We start from the raw sequence: 11,590 nt of genomic DNA, 5'->3' as shown, positions 1-11,590 counted from the left end.
TTATTGACAATAATATTATTAACTGATGGCGGGTGAGGTTTTCTGCGTAACATCGCTGGATATTTACAGTGCTAAAAAGGCGGCCTTACAATGCAATGCCAAAAATGTAACGGTATCTCTTAGATGTTCTGTTTTGGATGTAAGCTAAGGAAAAAGAGCTACTTGGTCACAAAGAGCTTTTTCTTTTATTCCAACGTATAAAGCGTAGAATTTCTCTCACCTTTTCCACTACCCAAAAAGGAAGAACCTACATTTTTGGGGATTCTTCGTCGGTTACTTCACACAGTTTAAGAACAGGTTTGCGGTATATACAGAAGTACCCACGTTTTGTTAGTGAAGGTTACTTTCCACTTTCGTATAGCCGGAATATTCACGTGTCTCAGAGTGAAGGTCCGTGAAATTTCAAAGTGTTTGTATTGTTGATGTTGTACATTCTTTACTTTACCGTTGGGATTTGTGAATATATAGACAATGGTACGAAGATAAGCCTGAGTAAACGAGTCTGTTATCAAGGTACAAGGAATATTTTACGAATACGAAAAGAATCTATTTCTGGAAAGCGTTTGCATTCCCAGCCCACGTCAATGCATATCTTGTGATGTTTATTTTACAATTGATACAGCTGTAACAACTGTCACTGAAATAACCTAATTAAAATGGTGATATTAAATTTCATCTGGACTTCTTTTACGTCGGTGAAACAATAATCTGATGTAATAATGAATAATCACGTGTATTTAAGGTTCATATCCGTTCAATTTAGTGAGGAAAATCGGTGTGACGATACAACATGTATAGACTTGAAATCACGATGTATCAACAGACCTCAAGCTTGGGCGAAATGTTTTCCGCCCCATTTCAGACCACCTGTCATCCCCTTGAGAATAACATTCATTTTGAGCTGTTGCCAAACTCATGTATCTTCTTATGCGCCACCTTTAAGCAAAGAAATAATACTCTAGGGAATGACATGTGGTCTGAAACGGGGAAAACTAAGCCCAAGGCATAGATAAAGAGGTCTATTCTACAGGATCATGTGTAATTCAGTGTTAGGATTTTGATGGTCGACTTATATGAATGTCAAACTTACTGACAAGCCCTATCATGCAAGATTTAAAAGCTAATATTCTTTAACTGTTGAACAAACAGAGAGTGCTCTTCAGAAAACTTTGGAGCTAAAAAAAGATAAATTTTGGCAAAGGCAAACACATTAAGACATATTTTGACGTATTTTGAAGGCTTCAAAACGCAGGATACATTTGTAAAGACTTTGTAAATGGCTTCTAATCGAATTAACGAATCAGAAAAGCATGAAAATATTTGGCAGTATAAATATTCAATAAATTTGAATGAAATACACAGACTGGCTTTAAACCGCACTGTGCATTTGCAAAGCGCTTGAATAACTTCAATTTGGAATTAACCAATAAGAAAGTCGTATGCATCATCAAATCAGCGTAAGACAAATCGGAAGCCATTTCAATGTCAGGATAGCAATGTTTTTAAAACAAACTTTTAGGTTATTTTTATCTTTTAGCGTCCCAAACAAAGGAAATCTCACTTCTGCATTCAAATCCGTTCAAATCTTCGAGATTCCTTGATTCTTTGAATCGAGGAAGCGATTACGTGAATCGCAGGTAAGATCTAATTAAACAATTTGTTTTGTTGCAGAACGATTATCACTTTTTTCCTGTTTGTACAAACCCCTTACCATGTTCCTGGATCAAATTATAAATCCTGTCAATAATCATCGTGATTTTAGAAATTAGAAATTGGTGTATTAAATTCAATCAGTTTACGTGTCTTTGTATTCATTTTTCGCTGCTATTTTGGTTTCGCGTAAAAGTGACATTTTGTGGATCCCAGCGCTAGGAAAAGTTCGCTTTGTTTCGGTAAGTACAAATTACGTCTTTTTCATAAGTTATTAGTTTTCTTATACCGTAATATTTATATTTCGAAATATTCTCATTTGAATGAAAAATATTCAAGTGCTAAATCTGTCAGACGTAAACTTTATGTCTAATGAGATTCTCACAAAATTCTCCCAAATCCGGATCTTGTCTGAGCACGAAGTATTATATGACAACTGTTCTTTGAAAGTTCACCCATCTGCATCTCGTTCTACCAATATATCCTATAAAAAGCCGCTGTTTTAGACCGAGGTAAGCCTACAATTGATTCTACTCTGTCAGGTTTAAGTTTACATGAATTTTTTCAGGAAACGGCGTTAATCAGACATTCATTTTATCGTTTTTCAAAAACGATTTTTTCATTTTTCCACACACATATAAAATGAAACTTAGAAAAGTATAGATAATGTATAAAGTATAAAGGTGCAGAAAAGAACAACCCGATCGAGAGGGATAATTTAAGAAGATCTTGCCTCCTAAACTATCGTTAATAAAGCAAAAGTTTATGGGCGTATTGATAACAACGAATGATTTATAAGTACCTTGTCTGAGGTATTACGCTGGGAAATGCTGGAAAAAGTCGAAAGAAAATTTCTCAAAAAGCTCTATATATCGGCAGTCTTCAAAGTAAGTTTTTCTGTAAGAGCTCAGCAGTCACTTTTTTCTTTGGTTTGGGACCTAATTAGACAGAATTTTTGGCAATGAAGTCTTGCGTTTTAAATTAAAATTTGTCGATGACAGCTGAAAAATTGAAAGAAGTTTTAATTTTGAGGATTTTTAAACCTATATTAACGTCGAAAACTGAAATCCTTTAACTCTATTCACTCGCTCACTACAACTAAATATGAAGTTCAGTAAGCTTACGACTCAACTCACAAGTGACTTAGTAGTGTTTAAACCCTTATCGAAAAGCTCCTTAAAAATAAAACTAGGTTTCTTATTAAGAAATAAAAATCTCATTGGAAATGTAACGCACAATATATTTCTAGCATTTTTAAAGTGAGCCGCTACTTTATTATTACAAATGTAATAAACCTATGCTTTAGGCATTCTCCCAGATAAAATATATTTCATAAAATAGATGAATTAATACATAGTTTTTAAGACTAAAATAAATTTTGATAGCTCTTTTTTTCCTACAATTGTCTTTGTTTGGCCCGACTCTTATTCTTTTTTTTTTTTTAATTTAAGCGTATCCTCAGTGTATTCAATATGTGACTTAGCATCATGTGTTTACACCTTGCGAAAGGGAAATCCAAATCATTCTTTACATAAATTAACAGATATTCTAAAACCCGATTTTTGATTGAACTCTTTTTTCGTTATATCAATTTTACGGACTTATTACCGCTAGCTTTTTTGAGGAGCAGTGAAAAGAAGAGATAGACGTTCACAATAGTCGTTCAGCTTTGTTCTACCGCTTATCTTTTATCATAAGTTAACAAGACCAAGTACCCTGTTGTCGAATTCTTAGAATTCACCTCAAATTACCTTTATTTAATAGATAGAGGATATTACATGGGGGCGCGGAGATACGAATTTTATCTTCGAGTGTTGAAAAGATCCCTCACGAGTGAGCGCAGCGAAAGAGTGAGAGATTTTCAACACGAGAAGATAAATTTCGTATCTCCAAGCGCCCATGTAATATTCTGTTTATTATATATTTATCCATAAAATAAACTTAATAAGCTTTTTTATTATTATAACTAACTAACTAATAGCTTAAATACGTAAGGTAACGATATTTTCACATGTGAAAATAACATGTTATTTTCACATGTGAAAATATCAGTTTTTCGAAAAGGAGAAATATAGGTATTTTATGGATAATTATATTATAAAGACTGATATTACCTATTGAGATATAGATTTTGATACCTAATCAATGGCATACCGCGAGGGGGTACTGAACCTGTTTCACACTATTATATATGGCGGGAAACTCTAGAGATGAAACGCGTACGCTTGTGTATTGGCGGGAAAATGGTACATTGTCCCCCGTTCGAGACCTCGTTACGCCCCTGTATACCTAATTGTTGGAAATGATCGAACTTGGTTATTTCGTTTGGCATTTTTTTAGAGTTTTTCTGGAATGCTAAGCACTCCAAAGCCCTCAATTAGTGAGTTATTTTGGGGTCTTTTATCGTTCTCATATAGTAGTCGTAAAATACGTTTTACGACCTATATTATCTGATAGAAGCTTTTGGTTTATATTGTACTAAATCTGATAGAAGTTTTACAGTTAAAAAGAGAAAATTCAACTAAAAACGAAAGGTTGTCATAAGTTTTGCTCTCGTAGTATATACAATAGACGAAGAAAAAGTTTGATATCAGGGCACTAAAGTAACCTTTAAACCCACTAGCAAAACCCGTTGCTAGTAAACTTCGTTCTCATTAGCAAAAATTTCCAAGTCACTAGCGATCGGACGAAGTCAATAACAAACCTTCTAAAGTTCTAAACTTTTCAGTCCTTCAATTTCTGGACTGTGGTCATACTCGCAAAACTTAGCTGGTTAATTTTTTTTTTTCTTTTTTTTTCTTTTTGTCACTCGCTAAATTCAAAATTTCACCCGCATTTTGCGAGTTTGCGAGCGTTAATTTTGGTCCCTAGATATCACTAGAAAATTGCTCTTTGAAATTAGATATCCAGACTTTACCCTTGCGCTTGTAAATATTTATTTAAGGTTTTTCCATCAGCAAGCAAATGTTCGACATACTGGCAGCATTGGCTACGAGTATATTTATTGTGATCATTCCTAAGAAAATAGAAATGTTGGTTTGGCGGCTACGAAATTTTACGCGCGCTAAATATTAGTTTTCCCGGGGTATGATAGCATGAGAAGAGCTAGAAACTCGAACTACTCAGCAAGGTGATATAGATGCTGCGATAGAAATCATTTTTGACCTCCGGTATAGATTAAGAAAGTAGGAGTACAAGAGGATGGGGCCAATAAACTCTACTACTTTGGATGTGTCATTTGATCGGTCGATATCAAAGACACTTGCATGCAATTGATATTTAACTTGGAAGTAAATGAAATACAGAGAAAGGAAGAAGGAAGGGAGGAGGAAAGAGATAAAATAGAAGAAAGGAAAGTAGAAGAAAGTAAAATAGTGGGAGGAAATATATTATATATTATATATATATTACTATTGTGAAATATTCTTCAACCTCTGAAATCCTGCAGCTGTCGAGTAATACATAACAAACGTCCTGGTATCTAATAAATTATATTCTCAAATGGGCTTAAGAGTACTTGAATTAAAATAATCTCAAAATGGATATATCCGGCTCTTTCAATTCGATTGATCAGAGACTAAAATCGCACCATTCAAGTAGCGGCAATTATCATTATGACAGTTATGTATCCCTGGCTCTGACAGTTTGATATTATCATTATAGCTTGTGTCAAACAGGAAGACAACCTCAGTTTTGTAATTAAAAGATTTTTTTCAGCTTTAAGTTGTGAGGAAGGTGATAATGAACAAATCAAAAAGAAAACGGCGTGTTTTGATTGAAGTGGCGAGTTGCCAGGTGACTCGAAATCTATTGGTTCTCTTGAACATTTTAGGCATTTCTATCGATTATCCTTCATTAACATAGTTTATGATCCCAATAAAAAGGACGAAACATTAAGTGGTATAAGATATTTGACGATCCTTTTATGTACTAAAGATCACTTGTCATAAGGGCCTAGCCACTGAGAGCGCAATATAGACCCCTTACATGTGACGTCAAAGCAGCTCAATTTGGAGGTCAAATTTCAATCTCATGAGAATTGAAAAAACCTATTATTATGTCCTCCAAATTGAGCTGCACTAGATTCCGTCGTACTGCAAGGGGTCTATTGCCGTGATCATTTCTAGATCTCTTTGGCAGTTTTGTCATTTGTCCGACGCGTGTTTCTTTGGGGGGAGGGGAGGGGGAATAGTTTGTTGAGGTTGATGGAAGTTGAGCCCTCATGATAAACCCTGAAACGCCTGATTTAGAGCTACCGTTTTATTTAAGGTATTATCGTATGTTCATTTATTTCCAGATCGAAGTGGAAAACTAAAAGATGCTGAATAGCACGAACGATTCGTTGGATAATACATTCTATCGTCAAGCCAGTGAGCAGCATGTTGCTCTTCGTACTGGTCTTGGTACCATTGCGTTTCTTTCCTTCACTGGGAATGGTCTTCTCGTAGTGTTGTTCATGAAGAACAGAGAACTACTCAAAACACCCTACAGTTTATTCATACTCAGCCTTGCTGTTACGGATATGACAACAGGTACTCTAGGAGGGTGGCATGGTGTAGAACATACCCTAGAGGAGTGGGGTGATGTGATTGACAACAGGTACTCTAGGATGGTGGGGTGATGTGATGACAACAGGTACTCTAGGATGGTGGGGTGATGTGATGACAACAGGTACTCTAGGATGGTGGGGTGATGTGATGACAACCGGTACTCTAGAATGGTGGGGTGATGTGATGACAACAGGTACCCTAGAATGGTGGGGTGATTTGATGACAACAGGTACTCTAGGATGGTGGGGTGGTGTAGATAAGAACGAATACCCTAGAGGGGTGGGGCGATGTGATTGACAACAAGTACTCCAGGAGGGTGAGGTGGTGTAGATAAGAACGAATATCTTAGAGGGGTGGGGTCGAGTGATTGACAACAAGTACTCCAGGAGGGTGGGGTGATTTGGATGACAACCGACACTCTATAGGGGTGTTGTAGTGTGGATAACACTACAGGTATTCCATAGGGGTGGGGTGGTTTAGTGTCTAAAACCATAAATATCCCTCGGGGTGTGCTGTCGATGACAACAGGTACGAGGGTAGTGAGGGGGTTATGACAGCGCCACTCTAGAGAATTAGATTACAAGGGTTGATTACATGGATTCAAATATTTTCCTCCTTCCCCAAGGTATCGCCCTGGTCTTAACGCCAGCCTACATCGTAGGCACGTATAACTTCCCGATCCCAAGTGGCATTGCCGGGGAGCTATTCTGTCGTATCGTTGCCTCGTATTTCTTGGTATTTTCTCTTGGTATTGTATCGGTTTACACCATCACTTGTCTTGCTTTAGAAAGGTAAGCCATCACTGAAATCAAATAATGATTATTAAAGGTACACGACCACATCAGCAACGCTGTAAAACTTATCGTGCCTAAATAATAATAATAATGATAATAATAATAATAATAATAGTAATAATGATAATAATAATAATAATATTAATAATAATAATTATGATGATGATGATGATGATGTAACTTTTATAAATTCTGATTGGTTGGGAGCTCGTGCTTTATAGGAGCACACAGCATGCGAACGCACTTTCAATTGCGCCATTCGTACTCAAAATAATAGTTACTGTATTTAAAATTGAAATTAAATGATTTGCTTGCTGGGCTGTATGCAGTTATAAAGCACTTGGGGATTAAAGAAGTGTTATAGGAGTAAGTCGATGTGATTGACAATGCGAGTACCGCCTAGAGGGACAATCACCACGTGTAGCAGATTGCTTCTCGAGCTTTTCGCCAACCCTCGTACCACTCGCATGCTTTAAAACTGCACACAACTAGCGAGCACGATTTTTATTTCTTTTTATTTCTATCTCCATCCTTACTAGTCATCTATCTCCTCCATTCCTAGGTGGTTTGCAGTGGCTCGTCCAGCGAAGTACAAAGCCAGTTTCAAGAAGAGCCGTGTGGCAGTGATAGTCTCTCTCGTATGGCTGTGCTCTTTCTTGCTCAACGCTCCTCAGATGTTCGAGATGACTCTGGGACCGGACAATAACTGCATCTGGATCAATAACCTGACAGAAGGAAAGATACGAAAACTGATTGCCTTCGTCGAGTTTAACGGGAAATTCTTCATCCCTCTTGTTGTGACTTCAATCGCGTTTATCAACTTAGGTCTCAGAGTACGTCATTCTCCCGCACTTTTTAAGACCAATCACGGCCAAGCAGGTATCCGTCTACTGCGCATGTGCGTGACTACAGCGGTGGTGCTTGGGATCTGTTGGTTTCCTAACCAGCTCTATTACTTGTTGTTTAAGTTTGATCTCACGTATATGGACACTCCTATACATCACTTCACTGTGATAATGTGTATGGGGAATTCCTGTGTCAACCCGTTCATCTACTGTGCCACGAATAAAGCTTATCGGGAACGCTTCATTGGTATATTGTGCCCTTGTTATAAGGGAGTCGTAACGCCTCTTGAAGGGCACAGTGATTTAGGCAACAGGAGTCAGGTTTCTAGAGCCAGAGGCGTAGATGCAAAGGATAACTTAGCTGTGGAAAGCATTATGTAAAAGGATATCTTCCTGTGTTTAATTTACTTTTGCTCAGGTCTGATGGAATAGACCTCTTTAGCTTGGACGTAATGTTTCCCCACTTCAGACCATGTGTCATTTCCTAGAGTATCATTTCTTTGTGTAATGGTTGCACATGAGAAGACACATGGATATAGGTACAACTCAAACAAAGATATTATTCTCAAGAGAATGACATGTGGTTTGAAATGGGAATTTCACCCATGACAAAGAGGTCCCAAACAAAGATATTATTCTCAAGAGAATGACATATGGTTTGAAATGGTAATTTCACCCATGACAAAGAGGTCCCAAACAAAGATATTGTTCTCAAGAGAATGACATGTGGTTTCAAATGAGAATTTCACCCACGACAAAGAGGTCCCAAACAAAGGTATTATTCTCAAGAGAATGACATGTGGTTTGAAATGGAAAAAACATTAAGATCAAGGTAAAGAGGTCTATTATATTGTATCCATATTTGAGTTGTATCTATATTCTTCTCATGCACAACTGTTAGACAAAGAAATGATACTCTAGGGAATGGCACGTGGTCTGAAATGGGAAAACATTACTCCCAAGGTAAAGAGGTCTATTACTTTGAACATTCAAGATGCATTCTAGTGAAGGTCCGTGGGATTTCAAAGTGTTTGTATTTTTGAAGTTGGCATTATTTACTTTACCATTGGTATTTGTTAATATTTAGACAATGATTGGAGGCTAACCCTGAGTAAATGAGTCTGTAATCAAGGAACACAGCAATATTGGATTAATTCAAAGATGCTATTAGATAGTATTATGGATAATTTCAGTAAGAAACGTATATCAACCTCTCTTAAATATGAAATTCTGATCCTTCAATGTGGATATAAAAGCAAAACAAATGTACCCGAAAGGTTTTTTTGAAGTGACTGGGAGTTTGGTCATTGAAACCATGTGACCGAAAAATTCCTTGAGATATAAATGACAATGAAACAATCGCCATCTTGGTTGGTCTAACGGGAGAAGTTAATGAGGAATACTTTGTATAGTCAACCAACATGGTGGGTATGACGTAATTAACATGCACCCCAAGAATTACACGTCGCACGGAGAGTGCACTAGTCTGTTCTTGATCCGAACTTCATCCGAACTTCATCCGAACTTCATCCGAACTCCGTAATTCATCCGAACGTAACCAGAGTTAAATTCGGGCTGCACACAGGCTTCGAGTGCACATTTAAAGCTAGCTCTGTAACATATAAGCGTGCAGCACGAAACATGTCGAAAAAGTTGGAGAAAATACCGATCGAGAAAATAAAGCGACAATGAACTTTTGGAGGCAGACATTTGAAATTTTTAAAAATGGTGTGAGCTGTAATGCGTTTCCTATTCTCTCAGCACGTCATCGTGTTAATGGGATCAATCCTTGAATACACCATTTATGAGTAGAGTTGGCGGTTGATTGAAATTTAAGTAAGAAGATGAATTTTAAACATGAATTTGGTAGCCATTGACATGCTTATTAACTGGAGATAAAATATATACTATAATTATAGCTTTCTTCTCAATAATTATTTTATAATTGTACAATTAATTTTTTGACGAAGTATTGTTTCAACTTCGGAGGAAATATTTTTCTGCAGCCTGTGTATTAACAGACATATTTGCGATGTCTTTCATTAAAAAATCTCTCGATTTGATTGGTCAGACCAAGAAACCCATTCGAGTGTCATCAGCTGTGATGACAAAGCTGCCCCGCTTCCAGCATAAGAATAATCCCACGAAAGTCTCTCTCTTGTATTTTGTTGATTTTGAAACTGAAAAAAAGACATAATTTCGAAATGAGGTTCTTGGTGTGGTTCATTTTTGTTGCATTTTTTGCAGTTGTTATTGCTGACGATGAGGACGCCATCTTGCAAAGCACAGGTACTAGTCTTTTTATTAGTTTTAATAGCTCTCTCTCTACAAAAATGAAGATTTGTTCCTTATACATGACGATTCTAGTGAAAACAAGAGTGTATTTTGAAACAATGCTATTGAGTTATAATATGGGAAATATATTACAAAAATTACAAGTTAGAGTCTACGTATACACGATCTGACACGTTTATTTTCTATGCGTGAAAACCGTAAACATATTACTCTATCGAATGCGAATTTTTTTTTTCTTGCGCGCATATGAGTGTATACGTATGAAATATGTGCGTTATAAATATTTCAAGATTACATTATTTTTCTCTCAACCTCGGAAATGACTAAATGGAGATAAAACTTTACAAACACGAGAAGCTGAATATTTCTCTGAGGTAAACTTAGTCCTTATGAAAAAGGCAGGGAAATAGTTGGTTTCCATCACGTTTTGCATAACTCCTTAGCCAAATTATGATAAGGGTATGGAAAAGCTGTTGATATGGAAGTAAGAGTAGCCATATAGCAGCGAGTTGCTCTACAGGATAATAAAATATTTCAAATGCTATAGCACAGGATTTGTATCACACACACTAGCTATATGTACACTATTTTTACCTAAAAACTAGAGACTTCTCTGTTGTTCACAGGAAATTAATTACAGTTTTCTACTCTCTTCTGACTTTTTCTTTCTTTTCGTGTTCTCTCGTTCGTTCGTTCCTTCCTTCCTTCCTTCCTTTTTTTTTAAGAATACGGACAAGATATAGAGAACGACGAATACCTCAGCGAATTGGATATCAACCAAAGTAAGATTGCTCTTCTGTCTACTTAATGTTTATATAGTATTTCAAGTATAGTTTTCAATTATTCTAAATATAATATCACAAAAACAGACGTGGCCATCTTGCTGTATAGATAGTTAATGTAGTTAAAGATACCAGTTACTGTTAAAACGATCAACTGTGACGTCATCTATTCTATTTAAAATTCCCCTAGGAGTCGATTGGTTTGTCAAACAAAGGAGGATGCATCACTTAATGTTAACTCAGTTGTAGTTGCCTCTTTGGATAATAAAAACAACGTTTTTAGACAATGTCTGAGTTTCTCGTTTCCAAGTTATCTCTTCCAAAAACGGCCGAGGATCAAAGAGACCCTGAAAACGAACAAAGTGACACTATAAACCATGTGATTTTCCTTTTCTTTTTCTTGTGTTTTTAGAAGAAGGTGTCGATCTTTTTGAAGGAGATATCATGATGGATCCAGAAGAACTCGAACAGCTGAAGAAGGAATGGAGCGAAAAGCAATAACCAGTCAGCCATGTTGAATCCAATATTATCTCAATTACTTTGAAAACCTTGTGATAGTCACACATGTTTCATAGATTTCCCAAGTAGATGTTTCCAAGTGTCACGTCTTTTCCATTGTACTTATCATTAGTCGTCATAAAAGTCACGCAAGTGCTGCTTAGATGTCATACTTA

General features: G+C 36.5%; 1 protein-coding gene across 3 annotated transcripts; it reads left to right on the top strand.

The window, feature by feature from the left end:
* The first annotated feature begins 125 nt into the window (after window positions 1-125).
* On the top strand, window positions 126-11,572 carry LOC116308340 (gastrin-releasing peptide receptor). 3 transcript variants are annotated; one of them, XM_031718740.2, is made up of 7 exons: window positions 126-1,637; window positions 1,847-1,892; window positions 5,948-6,182; window positions 6,826-6,991; window positions 7,557-10,128; window positions 10,860-10,916; window positions 11,329-11,572. In XM_031718740.2, the coding sequence occupies exons 3-5, from the start codon at window positions 5,969-5,971 to the stop codon at window positions 8,218-8,220; spliced, it is 1,044 nt and encodes a 347-aa protein (XP_031574600.1). In that variant the 5' UTR covers window positions 126-1,637; window positions 1,847-1,892; window positions 5,948-5,968; the 3' UTR covers window positions 8,221-10,128; window positions 10,860-10,916; window positions 11,329-11,572. The 3 variants fall into 3 exon arrangements, with proteins under 3 accessions (XP_031574600.1, XP_031574598.1, XP_031574601.1); XM_031718738.2 differs by lacking the exon at window positions 1,847-1,892; XM_031718741.2 differs by lacking the exons at window positions 126-1,637; window positions 1,847-1,892 and adding an exon at window positions 2,060-2,162.
* Window positions 11,573-11,590: the final 18 nt, after the last annotated feature.

Source organism: Actinia tenebrosa, unplaced genomic scaffold (assembly GCF_029948245.1).
Source record: "Actinia tenebrosa isolate PJP-AT-01 unplaced genomic scaffold, QUT_ActTen_1.0 PGA_scaffold15__27_contigs__length_11533743, whole genome shotgun sequence".
In the NCBI taxonomy this organism is placed as follows: Eukaryota; Metazoa; Cnidaria; class Anthozoa; order Actiniaria; family Actiniidae; genus Actinia; species Actinia tenebrosa.
Note: the sequence above shows the minus strand (reverse complement) of the source record. Positions and strands in the feature narration are given on the sequence as shown.